General features: G+C 43.6%; 1 protein-coding gene across 3 annotated transcripts in view; it reads left to right on the top strand.

Moving 5' to 3' along the window:
* LOC106605542 (protein spire homolog 1) overlaps nt 1-26,400 on the top strand; it is a 61,300-nt gene that overhangs the window by 11,233 nt on the left and 23,667 nt on the right. For all 3 annotated transcript variants that reach the window (XM_014201320.2, XM_014201321.2, XM_014201322.2), the window contains exons 3-4: nt 12,277-12,513; nt 21,250-21,375. In XM_014201320.2, coding sequence (XP_014056795.2) covers nt 12,277-12,513; nt 21,250-21,375 — 363 coding nt within the window. The remainder of the gene's footprint in view (nt 1-12,276; nt 12,514-21,249; nt 21,376-26,400) is intronic.

The following is a 26,400-nucleotide window of genomic DNA, read 5'->3' as shown; positions in this document are numbered from 1 at the left end:
CCCTCAGGCGGCGCTGAACGTCAGTCATATGATTCAGAGGTCATGTGGTTGAGCACAACGTCTCTCCTCTTGCCTTCTCTCAAATCACCGCTTTGATTCTAAAGCAAGGCCCTCTACTTTACCTATAAACTCTGTTATGAAATGATCATCAAAACTATTCTAAAACCCTTATCTGATGATATTAAAGAACATCAAAGGGTTTCCTGCCTTCCCTCCTCTGCTATCAATCCCTTCTCTTTTTCGTTGTTGATATATTTAGTCATTACGTTTTTTTCTCCCAGTTTTCATATTTCAAGTTATTACACATTTAAGGATTTACAATTTCAGATTGCTTCATACAGTTACATGTACATACATTTAAAATAGGTCAGAGGGTCAGGTACATTCAAGGTCATGGATATTCTGACATTGTTCAAAGGCAGTGCTTCTCACTCCTGGTCCCCGGGACCCAAAGGTGTGCACATTCCCACTACCCACCCCCTATACACCCACTCCCAATGAGAGGCTTGATGGCTCCAGGCCCAGAACCTAGAAACACAGCTCAAAGGTATATAGACAGGTATGGTCACAGATTCTCAGCAGGGCCAGGCCAGCCACACACAATGGAGGCAAATCTGATATTTAAAAATAAACAATAACAATAAAAGCAACATCAATCCGTTGCTGACTGCCTCAAACCAAGTTCAGACATTAGCGGTGGAGTCATTCATCAATGATGTATTGTATAGATTGATTTCTTGCAAAGGAGATACTTAGTCAGTTGCACAACTGAATGCATTCAACCGAAATGTGTCTTCCCCTCTCTGAATCAGAGAGGTGCAGGGGGCTGTCCTAATCCACGTCATCGGCGCCCGGGGAGCAGTTGTTGTTTGGGGGTTAACTGCTTTGTTCAAGGGAAGAATGGCATATTCACCTTGGCGGCTCGAGGATTCGAACCAGTGACCTTTCGGTTACTGGCTCAACGCTCTAGCAGTTCTCTATCCAATGACAACCCTATAAAACGATCACATTGTGAGAGATGGAGGCAGGTCTTCTGATGTCGTTCAGGCTCCATTGTTTAGGCAGCCCCCTCCATGTGAAGTTGTGTGCTTTTTATTAAATCTTATTTCAGAAAGTCTGGAAGATGGCCCTCCCTGATTTCTCTCCCCAAGGAAGAAGATTAAGATTCAGAAGAGAGGAGAAGGGAAGGGAAAGGAGAGGAGAGCTAACTAGATGACATAATCCCAACAGAAATCAGCCGAGGTAGCAGTTCAGTTCAGAGCTCTGCAGGTGGCTGGCAGTTTTTTCTGTGTCTGACGTCACCTGCAGTGTTTCTGCTGTCTTTACAAAAGTAATGCACTACATAGGGAATAGTGTGCTTTTTGGGACAGATCCTACTGTCTCTCTGTAACAGGAGGCCACCCCTTATGTAGCCTTTCTCAGAAACATTGACACAAATAAAGGTGGACAAAACACACATGGATCAGTTATAGGTGTTTTTACAATGGGTCACATTATGTGATGATGGAAATCTTTAGTATTACTGTTGATACTTTTGGCCATGTAGTGTATGTGGATACCCCTTCAAATGAGTGGATTCGGTTATTTTAGCCACACCTGTTGCTGACAGGTTTATAAAATCGAGCACACAGCCATGCAATCTCCATAGCCAGACATTGGCAGTAGAATGGCCTGTACTGAAGAGCTCAGTGACTTTCAACGTGGCACTGTCATAAGATGCCACCTTTCCAACAAGTCAGTTCATCAAATTTCTGCCCTGCTAGAGCTGCCCCGTTCAACTGTAAGTGATGTTATTGTGAAATGGAAACTGACAGAACGGGACCGCCGAGTGCTGAAGCGCGTAGCACGTAAAAATTATCTGTCCTCGGTTGCAACACTCACTACCGAGTTCCAAACTGCCTCTGGAAGCAACGTCAGCACAAGAACTGTTCCTGGGGAGCTTCATGAAATGGGTTTCCATGGCCGAGCAGCCACACACAAGCCTAAGATCACCATGCACAATGCCAAGCTCCATATTAATGCCCATGATTTTGGAATGAGATGTTCGACGAGCAGGTGTCCACATACTTTTGGCCACGTAGTGTATCTCTTGGAAGCCAGAACCCAATATTATGTGCTCTGGCTAAGTACTATGTTAGATTTTTGTAACATTCTATTAGGAGAGACTACTGTTGATGGTATGTAAAAACCACTCAGACCAGAAACACATGGTCTGACGGTGGCTTCCTGTTAGGTTGCTGCCAGCTAAAGGACTTCATGTTTACTGGGGCTGCTGTGCAGTCTGATTTATTTCCTGTGACAGGACTAATGAAGAGGTATAATTGCAAACCCTTCATTCCCCAAATTATTATTTTCTCCAATAGTTTAATTATCTAAAACCTTTTAGCGCCGATTCAAATAATTGATTAGCACACTAATAGCAAAGCTCTGGCCCTGCACTGAAGTACCATGTAGGCTACTACATGTCGTCAGCGTCTGAAATGGCACCCTATAGTGCACTACTCTCAACCACTCGCTGGAAAAAAAGTAGTGCCAGAGCGTAGGGATTGGAAGTAGGGTGCCATTTCATATTTGCACTTGGTCACACATATCTACACACACCCTTGTAGTGTAGGACTAGGGTTACAAAGCTAGTAAGCTACCGGTAATTTACCAAAGTTATTGGAATCTTCGGTATCTTGTCTTTGGTTTATCTTTGGGACCAAAGTTACCAGTTTGACACCAAAATATTTATAACAAAGAGATATTGACATAGAGTCAAAGACTCCAGCCACCCTAGTCATAGACTGTTCTCTCTGCTACCGCATGGCAAGCGATACCGGAGCGCCAAGTCTAGGTCCAAGCATAGTCACTTTAAAAACTCTACCTACATGTACGTATTACCTCAATAACCTTTATTAACCTGTGCCCCCGCACATTGACTCTGTACCGGTACCCCTGTATATAGCCTCGCGATTGTTATTTTACTGCTGCTCTTTAATTACTTGTTACCTTTATTTCTTTTATTTTTTTAAGGAATTTTCTTAAAACTGCATTGTTGGTTAAGGGCTTGTAAGTAAACATTTCACTGTAAGGTCTACACCTGTTGTATTTGGCTCATATGACAAATACAATTTGATTTGATATAATTACAGACGCCGTTGATACCCAATATGGTCACTAGATGTCTTGTGATAGATTACATAAAATCCTTGAAAGTTATCAATATTCTGGTATTTTCTGGTAATTTTTGAAAGTTTCCAATAATATAACCTCCAGTGGAGGCTGCTGAGGGGAGAACGGCTCATAATAAAGGCCGGAACAGAGCAAATGGAATGGCATCAAACACCTGGAAACCATGTTTGACGTATTTGATACCATTCCACCCATTCCGCTCCAGTCATTACCACATGCCTGTCCTCCCTAATTAAGGTGCCACCAACCTCCTGTCATACCCTCCTTTTGCAACCCTATGAAGGACTCTTTCCCAGCTTTCCTTGTTGTGAGCCAAACTTAGTGACCTATCATAGCCTTCTGAGAAAGGGCAGTGGAACTGTCAGCCTTACAGTAGGTCGCGTCCCAAATAACATCACATTTAGGGCACTACATAGGAAATAGGGTTCCATTTGGGATGCAAAGTTAATTCTCACAGCCAGTGGAGCAGAGACAAGCTGAGAACAACCTATCCTGAGGAGAGTGTTTTTACTCCCTCACTCTCCTGTCAGAACCCTGGGCTTGATATGGGAAGACAAGATTAAAGGTTCCTCTCCCAACTGGAGTGGTTTGTTAAGCCTTCAGTTATTCATTGTTTATACCTGAGGTTTTGTACTATGAAATGTGATCTTGAATGTATTAAGTCCCACTGACCATAACCACTCCATGGTTTAATGATTTATATTGTTGTTTTTAAATGACCATTTTCATTATTTTATTTTACTTAGTCCTGCTTGTTGGAGCTCGAAGACTAAGATTTTCACTGTACCCTGCAATCACACCTGCAACCCTGTGACTATTAAACACTCTGAACCTGAAGACAACTTGACACTGTAACGTCTGTTTCCAACTCACACTCTCAAACACGTAGGTCCCCTGAACACAGCTCACTTTCCAGCCCACTTTCCAGCTTACACTCTCAAACACCTAGATCCCCTGAACGCAGCTCACTCTCCAGATCCCAATCACCAGAATTCTGACCACCTGTTCACACACCTGTATGTCATTATCACACACTATTTAGTTCAGTTCTTTGCACCCCATCATTGTGAGGTATTGTTTGTTTTATGACACACTTCTATTCGGAGTGCTGTGTTTACTGTAATTTAATCCTCTTGTGTATGATAGTTTATGTCTGCCTCACTAACGACACCTATTCCCTGCTTGTACTTTAGCCTATCGGATTTCCTATTATCAACCTATTGCCTGATCTCCTGGACGACGTTACTAGCCTTTTCCCTGCCTGTACTGTTGCCTTTTTGGACCACTGTGTATGACCTTCTGCCTGCCCCTGGACCCAGCTACCTGCCTCCTCCTGTGGTCCTTTACAATAAACACCTGCTGTGCCCTGCGCTTGAAACCAGCTCTCTGTCTCCCATTGTATTCATTACAGACACAATATGCTAGTTTACACGGGTAAACTGAAGCCAGGGCGTTATGGCAGTGGGTTATGTAAAATAAAAATCCATTATCCCACAGCAATCATTGTAGCCCTTCTCAGGAATCAAAAGTAAGAGATGGAATGGGATTGTGGAAAGGAAACAGGTTGAGCCCATTGCCGAGGTCTAGGAAGAGGCTTGAGGGAGAAGTCTCCATGGTCAAAGAAGGTGTTAAAGGGGCAGTGCAGTTAAAAACAGGATTTCCTGTTTTTTTATTATATTTCCACACTAGGTTGAAATAACACTGAAATTGTGAAAAAAATATTATAATGCCCTTTTGTGTAGGAGCATTTCAAGGGCCAAAAGAGGGTCAGGGAAATAAATTATACAAAAGATATATTTTGGAGCTATTTTCATTAAATAAACACACAGAGTGATATAAATGACATACAGTGATGATATGAAAATAAATGACAAAGACTGCATGGGGGCTTTAATGACAGAAAGCTGCACAGAGGCATCCTAACACACAGTAGTTCTATCTATCTGGACTATTTCAAACCTTGGTAGGGTGTGGTACATTAAGATATTCATGTTGACCTCAGAAGGGTGTGTTTCTGGTATGGTATTTACAGGGAAAGGCTGGATTGCGTGTAAAGAAAACGTGTATGCGTGTGACAGAACCATTCCCTGCCCCGTGATCAGCTGACTCTCTCTCTTTCGCTCTCGCTCTCTTTCTCGTCATCTCTGTGACAGCCATGTGACGAACACAGGCAGTCTGTTTGATGTTGTTTTACCTGCTCATGGCTGCGCTTCACTGCACAGTTAAAATCCACAATCTCTTGACACCCACTCCTTCCTCCCTCCTCCCGATTCCTTCACTTAGTTTAGTCACAAGTCTGCGAAGAAAGGAGAGTGTGATGAATCATTAGAACAGTCATGTTTGTGTTGGCTCTCCTCCTGACTGAGGGAATAAATAGCACTTATTGCTGTTAAAACCACCCTGTCTCCTACCTACTTAAACCATGCTATAGCTATCAATTACAGTGGGGGAAAAAAGTATTTGATCCCCTGCTGATTTTGTACGTTTGCCCACTGATAAAGAAAGGATCAGTCTATAATTTTTATGGTAGGTTTATTTGAACAGTGAGAGACAGAATAACAACAAAAATATCCAGAAAAACGCATGTCAAAAATGTTATAAATTGATTTGCATTTTAATGAGGGAAATAAGTATTTGACCCCCTCTCAATCAGAAAGATTTCTGGCTCCCAGGTGTCTTTTATACAGGTAACGAGCTGAGATTAGGAGCACACTCTTAAAGGGAGTGCTTCTAACCGCAGCTTGTTACCTGTAAAAAAGACACATGTCCACAGAAGCAATCAGTCAATCAGATTCCAAACTCTCCACCATGGCCAAGACCAAAGAGCTCTCCAAGGATGTCAGGGACAAGACTGTAGACCTACACAAGGCTGGAATGGGCTACAAGACCATCGCCAAGCAGCTTGGTGAGAAGGTGACAACAGTTGGTGCGATTATTCGCAAATGGAAGAAACACTAAAGAACTGTCAATATCCCTTGGCCTGGGGCTCCATACAAGATCTCACCTCGTGGGGTTGCAATGATCATGAGAACGGTGAGGAATCAGCCCAGAACTACACGGGAGGATCTTGTCAATGATCTCAAGGCAGCTGGGATCATTGTCACCAAGAAAACAATTGGTAACAAACTTCGCCGTGAAGGACTGAAATCCTGCAGCGCCCGCAAGGTTCCCCTGCTCAAGAAAGCACATATACATGCCCGTCTGAAGTTTGCCAATGAACATCTGAATGATTCAGAGGACAACTGGTGAAAGTGTTGTGGTTAGATGAGACCAAAATGGAGCTCTTTGGCATCAACTCAACTCGCCGTATTTGGAGGAGGAGGAATGCTGCCTATGACCCCAAGAATACCATCCCCACCGTCAAACATGGAGGTGGAAACATTATGCTTTGGGGGTGTTTTTCTGCTAAGCGGACAGGACAACTTCACCGCATCATTTGACGGGGCCATATACTGTCAAATCTTGGGTGAGAACCTCCTTCCCTCAGCCAGGGCATTGAAAATGGGTCATGGATGGGTATTCCAGCATGACAATGACCCAAAACACACGGCCAAGGCAACAAAGGAGTAGCTCAAGAAGAAGCACATTAAGGTCCTGGAGTGGCCTAGCCATTCTCCAGACCTTAATCCCATAGAAAATCTGTGGAGGGAGCTGAAGGTTCGAGTTGCCAAACGTCAGCCTCGAAACCTTAATGACTTGGAGAAGATCTGCAAAGAGGAGTGGGACAAAATCCCTCCTGAGATGTGTGCAAACCTGGTGGCCAACTACAAGAAACGTCTGACCTCTGTGATTGCCAACAAGGGTTTTGCCACCAAGTACTAAGGCATGCTTTGCAGAGGGGTCAAATACTTATTTCCCTCATTAAAATGGAAATCATTTTATAACATTTTTGACATGCGTTTTTCTGGATTTTTTTGTTGTTATTCTGTCTCTCACTGTTCATATAAACCTACCATTAAAATTATAGAATGATAATTTCTTTGTAAGTGGGCAAATGTACAAAATCAGCAGGGGATCAAATACTTTTTTTCCCCCACAGTAACAAGCTGCTCAGATCCTGGGGTTGTCTATGTAGAGCTGGAATCAATCAAATCTGCACAGTCAATGTTTAGGCATCTACCTACGATTTAGGCTACCTCCCATTCATACGTCTTTTTCTGAAAACCGGAAGGACTTAACTGTGAGTCATTATTGTCCATGCTCTAGAAGTTTCCTTACATGTTTATTAGGTGCATCATTCTTCTGAGGGATTCTTCTCAGTGTTCTGATTCCTTTGTTCTGTCTTCGCTCTTCAGACTGGATGCAATGCATAGTTCATACTTTGACCTTTGACTAGCAAGGAACAATATCAAACACACCTCAACAATAGAGGCTTGAGGTTCATCTTGACTTACCTTGGCTTGCCTAGTGTCTGTCGGGCCTATCAGAGCTAGGTTCACTTTGGGTTGTTCTACAATGCAGTCTTGATGAAAGCTGCTTAGCGTTTATAGGCGGACTTTAGTATTTTCGATTTGAGAGTGACTGGTCTCATAGCACAGGGGAGAGATGGTGTTGTTGTGTGTCTCTGGCGGGGTGTGTAACAGCAGAGAGTGGAGAGTGACGTGGGGTGTAACATCAGAGGGAAGGTAGGGAAGAGCAGGGCAGGGTGGGGTCTAGCCAGACAAAGAGGGCTTATCCTCGTCAGGGTGCAGAGGTCCCCAGGTTCCCACTGAGCCAGGGTAGTGTTCTGTGTTCTAGAGGAGGTCAGGACAGATCCACTCACATGAATCCTCCTGGATGACTATTGATCTGAACAGGGTCCTGTGACCTTGCCCATGAAGTCTGATCTACAAAAACACACCAAACCCCTCCCTCTTTTCTCTTACTTTCTTGCTCTCTTTTTCTCTCTCTTCCTTTCTCTCACTTAATTTTCTTTCCTTCTCTCTCCCTCCCTATTTCTATCTATCTTTATTCTCTGTCCTTCCATTACTTTTTCTCTCTCCCCCTCTTTGTCTTTTTCTCTCTCCTTTCTCACTGTTCATCAGCAGCATTCAAGTTTGCAGTGTAATCCGGTGTGATTTCTCAGTCAGTCTTTTGTCTCGGGCTTGGCACGCTAGGCCAGCTCTGGCCTCATTCTCCATGATCTGCCATTCAGAGGCCAGATTCACCTGATTAACAAAGGGAAGCCGCTTCACTGCATTCACTGGGACTGCTAACATCTTTCTCACACACCTACTAAATTTGGACTTAAGCGGTCCTTCATTTGTAAATCAGGGGGTCCAGGAACAAAAAGTGAGTGTGAGAGAGCATTGACATGGGGAGCTCTGAGGAACGCATAAGAAAAAAAATCACATTTATAATAAAGCATTGCATGCATATCATCACATTTGCGTAGTGACATAGAGCAGTAGAGTAGAGGCACTTACAGAAGTTGCACACATGGGACATTTTTTTGTGGCCTATGGTCCCTAACATTGTTGGCCTTTTATAAACGCATTTCATGCAATTCTAAGTCATTTTACATGACTGGAGACTTTGGTATAATCTTTTTTAATGCCACGTTCAATACAACTGGGAAATCGAAACTGGGTCAGACTTCAGTGCTTTCAAGACATTTGTGAAATCTGGGAAAAAACGAGCTCCACTGGGAAAATTTGTTTTGAATGGTCATCCTACTCAGAATTCCAAGTGGGGAACTCTGGCCTCTTGCTAGAGCTCCGAGTTTCCGAACTGAAGATCACTGACGTCATGATTCAACCTTTTTTTTCCCGAGTCCCATTTGTCTTGAAAGCACCCTAATACCGAACAAACGATCTAAATGACAGGCTAAAGAGACCTGAAAATAGCTGTGCAGCGACATTCCCCATCCAACCTGACAGAGCTTGAGAGGATCTGCAGACAAGAATGGGAGAAACTCCCCAAATACAGGTGTCCCAAGCTTGTAGCGTCATACCCAAGAAGACTTGAGGCTGTAATCGCTGCCAAAGGTGCTTCAACAAAGTACTGAGTAAAGGATCTGAATACTTTTTTTTTCAATTAATTAATGAATTTGCAAAAATGTAAAAAAAAAAAAACGTTTTTGCTTTGTCATTATGGGGTGTTGTGTGTAGATTGATGAGGGGGAAAAAAACAATTTAATCAATTTTAGAATAAGGCTGTACAGTAACAGAATGTGAAAAAAAGTCAAGGGGTCTGAATACTTTCCGAGTGCACTGTATATTGATCGCCTACAGCTGACAGATTAGAGTCATCTCTTTTCAGCAGGAGACATTTGCTTTCCAACCTGTGTTTTCCCGTGATTGTAGGCTATTTGAAATATTGCGAAAGGCCAGTTTTGTCTGCATGCTGTTTACTGACAGATTTGCAGCTCATTCCCAACTGTAGGCTAGGCCTTGTTATTGGGCTACACTCCACAGCTAGGCTATTTTTAAAATAAGCTATTTATCCTCTGTGGCAATATTTTGGGCTTTGCCATGGTGAAGTAGGCTATTCTGAATTATTTCATTTCTTTCTGAACAGACAGCTCCTCCAGAACCCTTTGCGCTGCTGTGATTCTATAAGGAAATACATGATGAAGTGGGGGTGGGGGGAGAGGATCCGGCTCAAATTAAGCACTGGACTTAAGCATAAAACAATACCGATATTCTTGACTTAATAAATGTATGCATAAGATTTAAATCACTCCTCTGAAGCTCCTGAATATTTGTTGTTTTTATCATCTTAAATATTGTTCAATTCTGGGTTAAACTTGGAACATTGCTATCCTAGAGACTGGTTTTTACATCAGAAGGTAATGGTTATCTGTAGGAGCCAGATGGCTTTGGAATGTGCTGGGTGGATGGGAGGAAGTCACAGGATTGCTATAGGGGATACAGATGGACATCTGTGGATTAGGCAAATGAGGGGTTGAGATCAGGTCAGATCCCCTTAAGGGAGAAATTATGGTTTATTACCCTATTACTTTGTCTTACTTCCTCTTCTTGTCGAACCATAATAGATGTAAGGATTGGAGAGAAGGAGGAGTGCCTAAATTGGAGTATATATAGTTGTGTTGGTGGAAACATGTTTTGTCTGAATGCAGCTGTATTGATCCTCTGGGTAGAATAAACCTGGTTAAGCTTTCATAGTGTCCATAGAGTTTTTTACTCTGAGAATTAGAACCTAACAATATATATAGCGTATGGTATTTTTTAAGCACAACACAACGCCGAGGGTCCTGGGACACATCCCTTAGCCTTGGTATATTGGCCATATATCACAAACCCAAGGTGCCTTATTGCTATTATAAACTGTTTACCAATGTAATTAGAGCAGTAAAAATAAATGTTTTGTCATCTGATATACCACGGCTGTCAGCCAATCAGCATCCAGTTTATAATGGTTCTCTGCTGGCTCAGTCAAGTCACGTTATTACTGACTAATCTGTTAAGGTCTGCCTTGCTTTTAAAGGTTGGGTTGTTCACTTGAATGAAAGGGTCATGTGTTTGTGTAGCACATGCTACAGCTGAAAGCATGGGACAGTCTTGTGCAGGATAATGAAAGGAGATTATATATATTACATAACAGGGAATGAAGACACAAACCCATATTTACTGTTGTTTTCCAGGAGATTAACAGCTGAATAACACAAATCAAGGAAAATTATTCATAATCCATTTATTCAAAACATGAAGATATTGTCGTTTTGGCATGATTCTTGGATGCCTATGATGAACGTACAGTGCCTTTGGAAAGTATTCAGACCCCTTGACTTTTTCCAAATTTTGTTACGTTACAGCCTTATTCTAAAATTGATTAAATCGTTTTTTCCCCCTCATCAATCTACACACAATACCCCATAATGACAATGCGTCGCTGCACAGCTATTTTCAGGTCTCTCCAGAGATGTTCAATCGGGTTCAAGTCCAGGCTCTGGCTGGGCCACTCAAGAACATTCAGAGACTTGTCCTGAAGCCACTCCTGCGTTATCTTAGCTGTGTGCTTAGGGTCGTTGTCCTGTTGGAAGGTGAACCTTCGCCCCCAGTCTGAGGTCCTGAGCGCTCTGGAGCAGGTTTTCATCAAGGATCTCTCTGTACTTTGCTCTGTTCATCTTTCCCTCAATCCCAACTAGTGTCCCTGTCACTGAAAAATGTCCCCACAGCATGATGCTGCCACCACCATGCTTCACCGTAAGGATGGTGCCAGGTTTCCTCCAGACGTGACGCTTGGAATTCAGGCCAAAGAGTTCAATCTTGGTTTCATCAGAACAGAGAATCTTGTTTCTTATGGTCTGAGAGTCTTTAGGTGCCTTTTGGCAAACTCCAAGTGGGCTGTCAAGTGCCTTTTACTGAGGAGTGGCTTCTGTCTGGTCACTCTACCATAAAGGCCTGATTGGTGGAGTGCTGCAGAGATGGTTGTCCTTCTGGAAGTTTCTCCCATCTCCACAGACGAACTCTAGAGTTCTGTCAAAGTGACCATCAGGACCTTCTCCCACGATTACTTAGTTTGGCCGGGCGGCCAGCTTTAGAAAGAGCCTTGGTGGTTCCAAACTTCTTCCATTTAAGAATGATGGAGGCCACTGTGTTCTTGGGGACCTTCAATGATGCAGAAATGTTTTGGTACCCTTCCACAGATCTGTGCCTCGACACAATCCTGTCTCGGAACTCTACGGACAATTCCTTCGACATCATGGCTTGGTTTTTTCTCTGACATGCACTGTCAACTGTGGGACCTTATTTAGACAGGTGTGTGCCTTTCCAAATCATGTCCAATCAATTGAATTTACCACAGGTGGACTCCAATCAAGTTGTAGAAACATCTCAAGGATGATCAATGGAAATAGGATGCACCTGAGCTCAATTTCGAGTCTCATAGCAAAGGGTCTGAGTACTTATGTTAATAAGGTATTTCTGTTTTAGTTTTTTTATACATTTGCAAAAATTAACAGTTTTTGCTTTGTCATTGTGGGGTATTGTGTGAAGATTGCTGAGGATTTCTATTTTATTTAATCCATTTTAGAATAAGGCTGTAACGTAACAAAATGTGGAAAAAGTGAAGGGGTCTGAAAACTTTCCGAAGGCACTGTATATGGATGGCAATATAATGATACCCAGTGTGTGTTGTTGCTTGTGTCCTGTCCTTCAGGTGATTGAGTCTCTGGGCATCATGATCTACAAGGCGTTGGACTACGGGCTGAAGGAGAGCGAGGAGCGGGAGCTGAGCCCACCCCTGGAGCAGCTCATAGACCTCATGACCAACATGGGTGAGGCCGAGAGAGACGCCTGCCCTGACGAAGGTTACGAGGCCACGGAGGAAGAGGAGGAGGCCGAAGACGACCCCATCAACATCTGTAATGTTCGTGGCTACAGGGACATCCTGAGGGTAGGCAGCTGTTGATTGGGGGATGATGGTGGTTGATGATTAAAAGCCAAAATGTCACTACATGAGTGAATGGCAGGGTTAATAATGAAATAGGTTTTCTGCTGTCAAGCCATCAAGCGCAGTCAACTACAAAATGGTGGTGATCAGGTCAGGGTTATGGTACTGGAGCCTGCAATTGTTGTGTATGTGTCTTTCCTCCAGTAGTGTTGAGACTATAATCTATACTAAATCCACCCAGCATGTTCAGTAGTGGAGACTATAATCTATACTAGATCCACCCAGCATGTTCAGTAGTGGAGACTATAATCTATACTAGATCCACCCAGCATGTTCAGTAGTGGAGACTATAATCTATACTAGATCCACCCAGCATGTTCAGTAGTGTTGAGACTATAATCTATACTAGATCCACCCAGCATGTTCAGTAGTGTTGAGACTATAATCTATACTAAAAGCACCAGTATGTTCAGTAGTGCTCAGACTATAATCTATACTAAATCTACCCAGCATGTACAGTAGTGGAGACTATAATCTATACTAGATCCACCCTACATGTACAGTAGTGGAGACTATCGTCTATACTAGATCCACCCAGCATGTTCAGTAGTGGAGACTATAATCTATACTAGATCCACCCAGCATGTTCAGTAGTGGAGACTATAATCTATACTAGATCCACCCAGCATGTTCAGTAGTGGAGACTATAATCTATACTAGATCCACCCAGCATGTTCAGTAGTGGAGACTATAATCTATACTAGATCCACCCAGCATGTTAAGTAGTGGAGACTATAATCTATACTAGATCCACCCAGCATGTTCAGTAGTGGAGACTATAATCTATACTAGATCCACCCAGCATGTTCAGTAGTGGAGACTATAATCTATACTAGATCCACCCAGCATGTTCAGTAGTGTTGAGACTATAATCTATACTAAAAGCACCAGTATGTTCAGTAGTGCTCAGACTATAATCTATACTAAATCTACCCAGCATGTACAGTAGTGGAGACTATAATCTATACTAGATCCACCCTACATGTACAGTAGTGGAGACTATCGTCTATACTAGATCCACCCAGCATGTTCAGTAGTGGAGACTATAATCTATACTAGATCCACCCAGCATGTTCAGTAGTGGAGACTATAATCTATACTAGATCCACCCAGCATGTTCAGTAGTGGAGACTATAATCTATACTAGATCCACCCAGCATGTTCAGTAGTGGAGACTATAATCTATACTAGATCCACCCAGCATGTTCAGTAGTGGAGACTATAATCTATACTAGATCCACCCAGCATGTTCAGTAGTGGAGACTATAATCTATACTAGATCCACCCAGCATGTTCAGTAGTGTTGAGACTATAATCTATACTAAAAGCACCAGTATGTTCAGTAGTGCTCAGACTATAATCTATACTAAATCTACCCAGCATGTACAGTAGTGGACACTATAATCTATACTAGATCCACCCTACATGTACAGTAGTGGAGACTATCGTCTATACTAGATCCACCCAGCATGTTCAGTAGTGGAGACTGTAATCTATACTAGATCCACCCAGCATGTCCAGTAGTGATGAGAGAACAGACATCATACTAGATCCACCCAGCATGTCCAGTAGTGTTGAGAGAACAGACATCATACTAGATCCACCCAGCATGTCCAGTAGTGTGGAGGGAACAGACATCATACTAGATCCACCCAGTAGTGCTGAGAGAACAGACATCATACTAGATCCACCCAGTAGTGTTGAGGGAACAGACATCATACTAGATCCACCCAGTAGTGTTGAGGGAACAGACATCATACTAGATCCACCCAGCATGTCCAGTAGTGTTGAGGGAACATACATCATACTAGATCCACCCAGTAGTGTTGAGGGAACAGACATCATACTAGATCCACCCAGTAGTGTTGAGGGAACAGACATCATACTAGATCCACCCAGTAGTGTTGAGGGAACAGACATCATACTAGATCCACCCAGTAGTGTTGAGGGAACAGACATCATACTAGATCCACCCAGTAGTGTTGAGGGAACAGACATCATACTAGATCCACCCAGTAGTGTTGAGGGAACAGACATCATACTAGATCCACCCAGTAGTGTTGAGGGAACAGACATCATACTAGATCCACCCAGTAGTGTTGAGGGAACATACATCATACTAGATCCACCCAGTAGTGTTGAGGGAACAGACATCATACTAGATCCACCCAGTAGTGTTGAGGGAACAGACATCATACTAGATCCACCCAGTAGTGTTGAGGGAACAGACATCATACTAGATCCACCCAGTAGTGTTGAGGGAACAGACATCATACTAGATCCACCCAGTAGTGTTGAGGGAACAGACATCATACTAGATCCACCCAGTAGTGTTGAGGGAACAGACATCATACTAGAGACACCCAGTAGTGTTGAGGGAACAGACATCATACTAGATCCACCCAGTAGTGTTGAGGGAACAGACATCATACTAGATCCACCCAGTAGTGTTGAGAGAACAGACATCATACTAGATCCACCCAGTAGTGTTGAGAGAACAGACATCATTCTAGATCCACCCAGCATGTCCAGTAGTGTTGAGGGAACAGACATCATACTAGATCCACCCAGTAGTGTTGAGGGAACAGACATCATTCTAGATCCACCCAGTAGTGCTGAGAGAACAGACATCATACTAGATCCACCCAGCATGTCCAGTAGTGTTGAGATCACAGACATCATACTAGATCCACCCAGTAGTGTTGAGGGAACAGACATCATTCTAGATCCACCCAGTAGTGCTGAGAGAACAGACATCATACTAGATCCACCCAGTAGTGTTGAGGGAACAGACATCATTCTAGATCCACCCAGTAGTGCTGAGAGAACAGACATCCTACTAGATCCACCCAGTAGTGTTGAGGGAACAGACATCATACTAGATCCACCCAGTAGTGTTGAGGGAGCAGACATCATACTAGATCCACCCAGTAGTGTTGAGGGAACATACATCATACTAGATCCACCCAGTAGTGTTGAGGGAACAGACATCTTACTAGATACACCCAGCATGTCCAGTAGTGTTGAGAGAACAGACATCATACTAGATCCACCAAGTAGTGTTGAGGGAACAGACATCTTATTAGATCCACCCAGCATGTCCAGTAGTGTTGAGAGAACAGACATCATACTAGATCCACCCAGTAGTGCTGAGAGAACAGACATCATACTAGATCCACCCAGTAGTGTTGAGAGAACAGACATCATACTAGATCCACCCAGTAGTGTTGAGGGAACAGACATCAGACTAGATCCACCCAGTAGTGTTGAGGGAACAGACATCATACTAGATCCACCCAGTAGTGTTGAGGGAACATACATCATACTAGATCCACCCAGTAGTGTTGAGGGAACAGACATCATACTAGATCCACCCAGTAGTGTTGAGGGAACAGACATCATACTAGATCCACCCAGTAGTGTTGAGGGAACAGACATCATACTAGATCCACCCAGTAGTGTTGAGGGAACAGACATCATACTAGATCCACCCAGTAGTGTTGAGGGAACATACATCATACTAGATCCACCCAGTAGTGTTGAGGGAACAGACATCATACTAGATCCACCCAGTAGTGTTGAGGGAACAGACATCATACTAGATCCACCCAGTAGCGTTGAGGGAACAGACATCATACTAGATCCACCCAGTAGTGTTGAGGGAACAGACATCATACTAGATCCACCCAGTAGTGTTGAGGGAACAGACATCATACTAGAGACACCCAGTAGTGTTGAGGGAACAGACATCATACTAGATCCACCCAGTAGTGTTGAGAGAACAGACATAATACTAGATCCACCCAGTAGTGTTGAGAGAACAGACATCATACTAGATCCACCCAGTAGTGCTGAGAGAACAGACATCATACTAGATCCACCCAGCATGTCCACTAGTGTTGAGGGAACAGACATCATACTAGATCCACCCAGTAGTGTTGAGGGAACAGACATCATTCTAGATCCACCCAGTAGTGCTGAGAGAACAGACATCATACTAGATCCACCCAGTAGTGTTGAGGGAACAGACATCATTCTAGATCCACCCAGTAGTGCTGAGGGAACAGACATCTTATTAGATCCACCCAGCATGTCCAGTAGTGTTGAGAGAACAGACATCATACTAGATCCACCCAGTAGTGCTGAGAGAACAGACATCATACTAGATCCACCCAGTAGTGTTGAGAGAACAGACATCATACTAGATCCACCCAGTAGTGTTGAGGGAACAGACATCAGACTAGATCCACCCAGTAGTGTTGAGGGAACATTCATCATACTAGATCCACCCAGTAGTGTTGAGAGAACAGACATCATACTAGATCCACCCAGTAGTGTTGAGAGAACAGACATCATACTAGATCCACCCAGTAGTGTTGAGGGAACAGACATCTTACTAGATCCACCCAGCATGTCCAGTAGTGTTGAGAGAACAGACATCATACTAGATCCACCCAGCATGTCCAGTAGTGTTGAGAGAACAGACATCATACTAGATCCACCCAGTAGTGTTGAGAGAACAGACATCATACTAGATCCACCCAGTAGTGTTGAGAGAACAGACATCATACTAGATCCACCCAGTAGTGTTGAGGGAACAGACATCATACTAGATCCACCCAGTAGTGCTGAGAGAACAGACATCATACTAGATCCACCCAGTAGTGTTGAGAGAACAGACATCATACTAGATCCACCCAGTAGTGTTGAGAGAACAGACATCATTCTAGATCCACCCAGCATGTCCAGTAGTGTTGAGGGAACAGACATCATACTAGATCCACCCAGTAGTGTTGAGAGAACAGACATCATACTAGATCCACCCAGTAGTGTTGAGAGAACAGACATCATACTAGATCCACCCAGTAGTGTTGAGGGAACAGACATCATACTAGATCCACCCAGTAGTGTTGAGAGAACAGACATCATACTAGATCCACCCAGTAGTGTTGAGAGAACAGACATCATACTAGATCCACCCAGTAGTGTTGAGGGAACAGACATCTTACTAGATCCACCCAGCATGTCCAGTAGTGTTGAGAGAACAGACATCATACTAGATCCACCCAGTAGTGTTGAGAGAACAGACATCATACTAGATCCACCCAGCATGTCCAGTAGTGTTGAGGGAACAGACATCATACTAGATCCACCCAGTAGTGTTGAGGGAACAGACATCATACTAGATCCACCAGCGCCAGTAGTGTTGAGGGAACAGACATCATACTAGATCCACCCAGTAGTGTTGAGGGAACAGACATCATACTAGATCCACCCAGTAGTGCTGAGAGAACAGACATCATACTAGATCTACCCAGCATGTCCAGTAGTGTTGAGGGAACAGACATCATACTAGATCCACCCAGTAGTGTTGAGAGAACAGACATCATACTAGATCCACCCAGCATGTCCAGTAGTGTTGAGGGAACAGACATCATACTAGATCCACCCAGCATGTCCAGTAGTGTTGAGAGAACAGACATAATTCTAGATCCACCCAGTAGTGCTGAGAGAACAGACATCATACTAGATCCACCCAGTAGTGTTGAGGGAACAGACATCATACTAGATCCACCCAGTAGTGTTGAGGGAACATACATCATACTAGATCCACCCAGTAGTGTTGAGGGAACAGACATCTTACTAGATCCACCCAGCATGTCCAGTAGTGTTGAGAGAACAGACATCATACTAGATCCACCCAGTAGTGCTGAGAGAACAGACATCATACTAGATCCACCCAGTAGTGTTGAGAGAACAGACATACTAGATCCACCCAGTAGTGTTGAGAGAACAGACATCATACTAGATCCACCCAGTAGTGTTGAGAGAACAGACATCATACTAGATCCACCCAGTAGTGTTGAGAGAACAGACATCATACTAGATCCACCCAGTAGTGTTGAGAGAACAGACATCTTACTAGATCCACCCAGCATGTCCAGTAGTGTTGAGAGAACAGACATCATACTAGATCCACCCAGTAGTGTTGAGAGAACAGACATCATACTAGATCCACCCAGTAGTGTTGAGAGAACAGACATCATACTAGATCCACCCAGTAGTGTTGAGGGAACAGACATCTTACTAGATCCACCCAGCATGTCCAGTAGTGTTGAGAGAACAGACATCATACTAGATCCACCCAGTAGTGCTGAGAGAAGAGACATCATACTAGATCCACCCAGTAGTGTTGAGAGAACAGACATCATACTAGATCCACCCAGCATGTCCAGTAGTGTTGAGGGAACAGACATCATACTAGATCCACCCAGTAGTGTTGAGAGAACAGACATCATACTAGATCCACCCAGTAGTGTTGAGGGAACAGACATCATACTAGATCCACCCAGTAGTGTTGAGAGAACAGACATCATACTAGATCCACCCAGTGAGTCCTTAGATGCCCCAATGGTGTTTACATAACCATTGCAGTGGTGGGAGGACAATGTTTTTTAATGAGCATTATTTCTCTTAGAGCATATTGGATGACTGTCATTCATATTCCATTCACCCAGTTCAATGTAGCATTGATAGGTTTAGGCTACTACATGATACTCAAATTTTCCCTATTCCCATCATGAGGTTGCTGCAACCTAGCCTATGAATTAAAGTTTGCAACATAGGTGCACATAGGTCGAGAGAAAAATTTGAGGTGACAGGAAGTGACACATGGACAGACAGTGACATATTTAATACCACCTTGCACACTCTTGCCCACATCTAGCTGATCTAGGGTGTAATCATTAGTCCAACAGTTTCAAACAAGAGTTTCTATTGGACAAATTAATGTATGTTTATCCCTGTTTCATTCCATTTAAGAAACGTTTTTCAACAGAATCGGCGGAATGAATACACCCTTGATCAAGCGTAAACACAGTTCACTTTCATAGCAGCCACGTTGTATTCCTTCTCACATCTATGCGTTTTCCTCCTCTCACGTTTTTCCTTTGCTTGTGGACTTCAATGCACAACATATCAGCTGTAGGAGACCAGGTAAAAAAAACATTCCAAGCCAAACCATATCATAACCACTACACACAGCCTACATCGTTGTCACCATATTAGCTAAAGTAACATCATAGTCAACATAGCTAATAGAACTAACGCATTAGTAAACTCGCTACAGTCATGCATTAACGTTACAGTGTACAGTCAGTCAGTAAGCAGTTTAGCAGTTACACCGGTGGGCCCCAGTGACAATAACTTAGTAAAACCAAAAGCTTACCTTGACTTGGAAGAGTTCCAGTGTTGTGTTGGATAGTCAAAGCCAGCTAGCTAACATAGGATCCCTCTGTTTGAGCAGGGTGTTTGAGTAGGATAAACTACCTAGCTGCATTTTCTTGCTAAGTGAAACTGACAGTGGAAAAAAATTAAGAAATCACTCTCTCTTTTGCTTCTCCTTTATTTTTAGAATATGCTTTCAGTACTAGATTCATTATCTGATCCTTTGATTGGGTGGATAACATGTCAGTTCATGCTGCAAGAGCTCTGATAGGTTGGAGGACGTCCTCCGGAAGTTGTCATAATTACTGTGTAAGTCTATGGAAGGGGGTGAGGACCATGAGCCACCTAGATTTTGTATTGAAGTCACTGTACCCAGAGGAGGACGGAAGCTATCTGTCCTCCGGCTACACATGGTGCCACCATACAGAGTTTTGCTGAGGCTACTGTAGACCTTCATTGCAAAATAGTGTGTTTTAATCAATTATTTGGTGACGTGAATATATTTCGTATAGTTTTATCTAAAACGGATAACTTTTTAAATGTAAAAAAATAAATCATGTTTTTATGAAATTCACTGAGGATGGTCCCCCCCTTCCTCCTCTGGGGAGCCTCGACTGAACTATAGTCTTCAGCCTTCCATCCGACCCGGCCCGAGGAGGACAGACATGACAGTGGTGAAATAATGATTCTAGAGACAGGGCCCAAGGGATGGAACCAGGTCTCCATAGCGACTGCTAGCAAGGTTATCTGAGGCTGTGGACATCTGAGCTGCCTGGGTGACAGTGCCGCTGTTGTCTTGCCAGCCCTACTGCCCGATGGCTAGATGTCTCCTCTAATAGCTGTCATCCTCTCTATCCTCCAGTCCACCCTCATCTCTCTCTCTCTCTGTCTGTTGTTAACTACAGAGCCTTACCCAAAAGGAACTGCCTGCCTCTCTCTCTCTCTAACTGCCTTCTAGATGTTTCACAACATTTCAGATGTATGTTCCTGTGTGATTTGCAATCAGGGATCTTCTCCTATATCAGCATGACTCTATTAAAAATGAATGGGTCAGGGAATATTGAGATTATGATGCTACTGGGGAAAGACTCCTTAATACCTAATTCTCAATTTCTGCTCCAGGATTCCTCCTCTACACAGCAGCACCATTTATCTAATGGAAATATTGTCAGTTCAGGGAATTTACTTGGTGGGCAAGATTGCAGACGACACGGCCAACCATTCTCTGTTAGAATTTGAGGCGCTATATGGGATGGGAAATGCAGTGGACTACTGGTGCCAAGATCATGCCAAGAGCACCTTCTGTTCATCTCAGAGAAACAAGGACATACAGTATTTTGTAATCTACTGTCACAAGGATATCTGCTGTCATCTGCTGAATTACCATATTTACAGTATCTACAATGTTTTACTTACAGTACTACTTCTCTCTCCCTGTCTGTCTGTCTGTAGATGTGTGTGTCTCACCTCCCCAGCCCTGGCGATGCCCCCAGCCACTACCAGGCTGTGTGCCGTGCTCTCTATGCTGAGACCAGGGAGCTACGCTCCTTCCTGGAGAAGATCAAGAGTGCCAAAGAGGTGAGGCTACCTACACATCAATACGTGACCAACTGGGTTCAAACCCCCTGTCTCCTGTTTGCAACAAGACTGTGTTAGTCCACTGAGCTAAAGGCTAGGAATTAGCTTGGGCAGGTAAAGAAAGTCTTCAGGTCTCAGGAAAGGTTACTCATCATGTGACCATGGTTCACCAAACCACCTCCATTTACCAATGCTCACAACACACTACACAGTACCTGACTGCATAGACCCTCAGCTTGCTTACATAGTGGTTCTGTTCCGTTGTCTATACTAGCATACTACTTAGCATGTATTCCCAATACATTGCTTTATCCTATGTGGTATGCTAACCAGTATGGATATTGGAACAGCTCCGGTCTGACATCTCATTCTCAGACTCCAGTGCACATAGGACCACTAAAAGGTGAATCTGAATGGTTATTGGCATTCACCACTAGACAACCTTGTAGTGTAAATCAGACAGTCATGTAGACCCGGGACATATGTTCAGAGGTCATGTAACTGGAGAGACATTCATTCAGGAGATTAAGCAGCATGACATTAAGGTGTTTCACATGCTTCAGAGAACTGATCAACATGGCACACTACATACATGTCCTGTAATGGATCCTACTGTATATCAGCTACTGTATATCAGCTACTGTATATCAGCCTTGAGTCGGGTCTGTGCGTGTGTGTGTGTGTGTTACAGAGAAGGAATTCCGGTTACTCTCTGTGTGTGCGTGTGTGTGTGTGTGTGTGTGTGTGTGTGTGTGTGTGTGTTACAGAGAAGGAATTCAGGTTACTCTGTGTGTGTGTGTGTGTGTGTGTGTGTGTGTGTGTGTGTGTGTGTGTGTGTTACAGAGAAGGAATTCAGGTTACTCTGTGTGTGTGTGTGTGTGTGTGTGTGTGTGTGTGTGTGTGTGTGTGTGTGTGTGTGTTACAAAGGAATTCAGGTTAATCTGTGTGTGTGTGTGTGTGTGTGTGTGTTACAGAGAAGGAATTCAGGTTAATCTGTGGTGTGTGTGTGTGTGTGTGTGTGTGTGTGTGTGTGTGTGTGTGTGTGTGTGTGTGTGTGTGTGTGTGTGTGTGTGTGTGTGTGTGTGTGTTACAGAGAAGGAATTCAGGTTAATCTGTGTGTGTGTGTGTGTGTTACAGAGAAGGAATTCAGGTTAATCTTGTGTGTGTGTGTGTGTGTGTGTGTGTGCACGTGTGTGTGTGTGTGTTACAGAGAAGGAATTCAGGTTAATCTGTGTGTGTGTGTGTGTGTTACAGAGAAGGAATTCAGGTTAATCTGTGTGTGTGTGTGTTTGTGTGTGTGTGCATGTGTGTGTGTGTGTGTGTTACAGAGAAGGAATTCAGGTTAATCTGTGTGTGTGTGTGTGTGTGTGTGTGTGTGTGTGTGTGTGTGTGTGTGTGTGTGTGTGTGTGTGTGTGTGTGTGTGTGTGTGTGTGTGTGTGTGTGTGTGTGTAGGATTCGGTTAGTGTGTGTGTGTGTGTGTGTGTGTGTGTGTGTGTGTGTGTGTGTGTGTTACAGAGAAGGAATTCAGGTTAGTGTGTGTGTGTGTGTGTGTGTGTGTGTGTGTGTGTGTGTGTGTGTGTGTGTGTGTGTTACAGAGAAGGAATGCAGGTTACGGTTGCAGCCACAGCTGTTGTTTGTAAAACATACCCACAGCAGGGAGTCAGGATGAGACTCAGGCAGCAGTGTTGTTATCTGCCACTGTGCCTCGCACCGAGCCACACACATGGATTATATTTAGCATCTCATATTTCAGGACATCCCTAACCAGGTCTGCCACAGGTCATCACAGTGATGTTTACTGTGGGCTATGGAAAGACAATGTTGTGGACCTGGGACTGACAGAGAGGAACAACAGTACATGCTGTGTGTGTGTGTATATGTATGTGTGTGTGTGCATGTGTCTGTGTAGACATGCTATCCCACCCCAGCATATGACATGTTAAAGTAGGCCAGTAAGGAGCATTGATCAGAGTGATCTGTCTACCTCAGGGGAAGCTGCCTGGTAGTAGCTGTAGGTTTTGTTAATCAGCTCAGTCTTTCACCTCTTGGGGAGCAGAGTCCACTTCTGTCTGTACAGTTCTGTAGTACAGTATTATAGGGCTTAGTTCTGTGGTGGTACAGATGTAGGATCTTAATTTGATCACCTTTTTGCAGGAGAACTTCTGAAGTTTGTAATTTGCACTTTATCAACCCCTACAAAAACGTAAATGTATTATAATCCACATAATAATTTACATTTCCTGTTGCTGCAAGATTATTTTCCTGCTGTAGCAAACTTGCTCAAATTAAAATCCTACATCTGTACATAGGTAAATCCCTAATGCTGTTGTGAACATGTCTGCATACCTAAAGGCTTAGTTTAATGTCCCTCAATGCACTGCTGTCTGCCACAGAGTCACATGTGCTATATCAAATCAAAATCAAAGCAAATGTTATTTGTCACATGTGCCGAATACAACAGCTTACTTATCCAACAATGCCGTTTTAAGAAAATAGAGTTAAGCAAATATGTACTAAATAAACTCAAGTAAAAAATAACAATAATGAGATTATACAGGGGGTACCGGTACCGAGTCAATGTGCGGGTTAGTCGAGGTAATGTATACATGTAGGTAGGGGTAAAGTGACTATACATAGATAATAAACAGTGAGTAGCAGCAGTGTAAAACATTGGTGGGGGGTGGTGTCAATGCAAATAATCTGGGTGGCTATTTGATTAATTGTTCAGCAGTATTATGGCTTGGGGGTAGAAGCTGTTAAGGAGCCTTTTGATCCTGACTTGGCGTCCGGTACCGCTTGCCATGCGGTAGCAGAGAGAACAGTCTATGACTGGTGTGACTGGAGTCTTTTACACCGCCTAGGACCTGGATGGCAGGAAGCTTGATGTACTATTGCTCAACATGACTGAGTCGCTATAGAGAATTACAGTCAGGGGGTTTAGAGTCACAGACACAGAAGAACATACATGTACATAGACCCACCAACGCCCCCAGTCTCAGTTGTCATATATAACGGCAGGTGGCCTAGTGGTCAGAGCATTCGACTAGTAACGGAAAGGTTGCAAGATCGAATCCCCGAGCTGACAATATAAAAAATCTGTCGTTCTGCCCCTAAACAAGGCAGTTAACCCACTGTTCCTAGGCCGACATTGAAAATAAGAATATGTTCTTAACTGACTTGTCTAGTTAAATACAGGTAAAATAAACTATATATATTTTTTAAATAACCTGTGAACCCCAAAAATGTGAGTCATTGAGGTCATACATATTTCTACAGGGTTTGCTATAGGAAAAATCTATGTGCTCAGCTTTTGGAATTGTCCCCATGAACCACATACTGGATGCTACTCCCCAGGGACCCATCCAGCCAAGCAGCACTCCCCCTCCACAGTAGTAGTCTGAAAGGAGCAAAGGAATTGGACAGTTATATAATTCACTGTTACAAAAGAGAGTGGAGAGTCCTATTATGAGGAGAGGGTAAGAAGCTTAGCTATGAAGAAGGGGAGACAAGTGTCAAGCTCTGTGGTTCAGGTGGCTACAGACAGTACATCCAGTTTAGTTAGCCTATCTGGTGTATGCAACCAGATGTGAATAGGCCAGGGTGTAGTCTAGTCTACTGTATGTGCAGGCAGAAACACCTAGGACTATAGCAGTAGGGACTGGACTAAGGATCTGCTGGACAGTGCAATCTCTGGTCAAGATGCTTGGCTGTTCAATGTGGGACAAGGTTACGTTTATATATATGTGTGTGTGTGTGTGTGTGTGTGTGTGTGTGTGTGTGTGTGTGTGTGTGTGTGTGTGTGTGTGTGTGTGTGTGTGTGTGTGTGTGTGTGTGTGTGTGTGTGTGTGTGTGTGTGTGTGTGTGTGTGTGTGTGTTTCTCTGTCTGTGCATGTGTACATCTCTGTGTGTGTGATACCAGGAGAACTAAAATGAGCTTCCGGCCCTGCATCATTCCCTTCCCCCACTTGTCCTCCTCTGTCTGGCAGCGAGGCAGAGACATGTTGTCCCACAGGGGATTTAGCTTGCTAGCTACAGGACAGCAGGCAGAGAGAGAAACCCTTTCTTTCATAACAAAGAGCTCTATAACAGGACAGAAGGACACTATTAAAAGCATAGTTGTAGCTGAATCCCCAAAGCCACTTCTGTTCCTATTTGCTCAGGGTTAAAAACTATAAGTTAGGAAAGGGATGGTATTGTGCTGGTCGTACAAATGAGCACCGGGAGTTAAATCCAACATCATCTCACCCTGGGCTCCTCTGCTCAGAAATGATGTCCTTTTTTAAAATGTTTGTCAACAATCATGTTGTTATTCACGGACCATAGTAAAGCTTTCTGTTTTATGTTATTACATGAAAAGGGATTATGTCTATGGTAGAGAAGGCAAATGCCCTTCCAGTGTAGTGTGAGTTATGGCTCTGTATATCCAGTGAGAGGAGAGGCCCTATAGTAAATCTCCTGTGATTGTTCTATCAAACACCGGTGGGACGCAGGGTGACGCCCCCTCTCTCACCATAAATAACAGGGAGAGAGAGGTGGGGGAGAGAGAGGAGGAGGAGAGAGAGGAGGAGGAGGCTTTCCAGTCTGCTGCAGAACAGATCCCTCAGTGTCCTGTCCTCTATTGAACTCCTGAATCAGGAAGAGAAGGGATGCAGGTTGCTCACTGCTTCATTGGTTGCATCCCAATTCTCTCGAAGTGCACTTGCTCACTCCTTCCCACACATTTAAAAGCAGTGGATTGGTGTTAGCATGGGCTAGCTAAGGGAGTTCCCACACTATATTTCATACAGTCATCTTGACCATGGCTAAAAGCTATAATCTCTGCTATGCATACACTGGCAGGATCATGCTTTATTCCCTATGGCTGCAATGAGGATTTTCAATCACTGATGAAAATGGACTGGGCATGTGTGTGGTGGGAATGTGTGAGTGTAGTGTACCATCATGATGCTAGTTGAGAGGGACTTGTCAGGCTGCGAAGGCTCTCGTTAACTGTCATTGATAATGGAATTTTATTGATTTGTGGG

The sequence above is a fragment of the Salmo salar genome, chromosome ssa05 (genome assembly GCF_905237065.1).
Source record: "Salmo salar chromosome ssa05, Ssal_v3.1, whole genome shotgun sequence".
NCBI classification, from domain to species: domain Eukaryota; kingdom Metazoa; phylum Chordata; class Actinopteri; order Salmoniformes; family Salmonidae; genus Salmo; species Salmo salar.
Note: the sequence above shows the minus strand (reverse complement) of the source record. Positions and strands in the feature narration are given on the sequence as shown.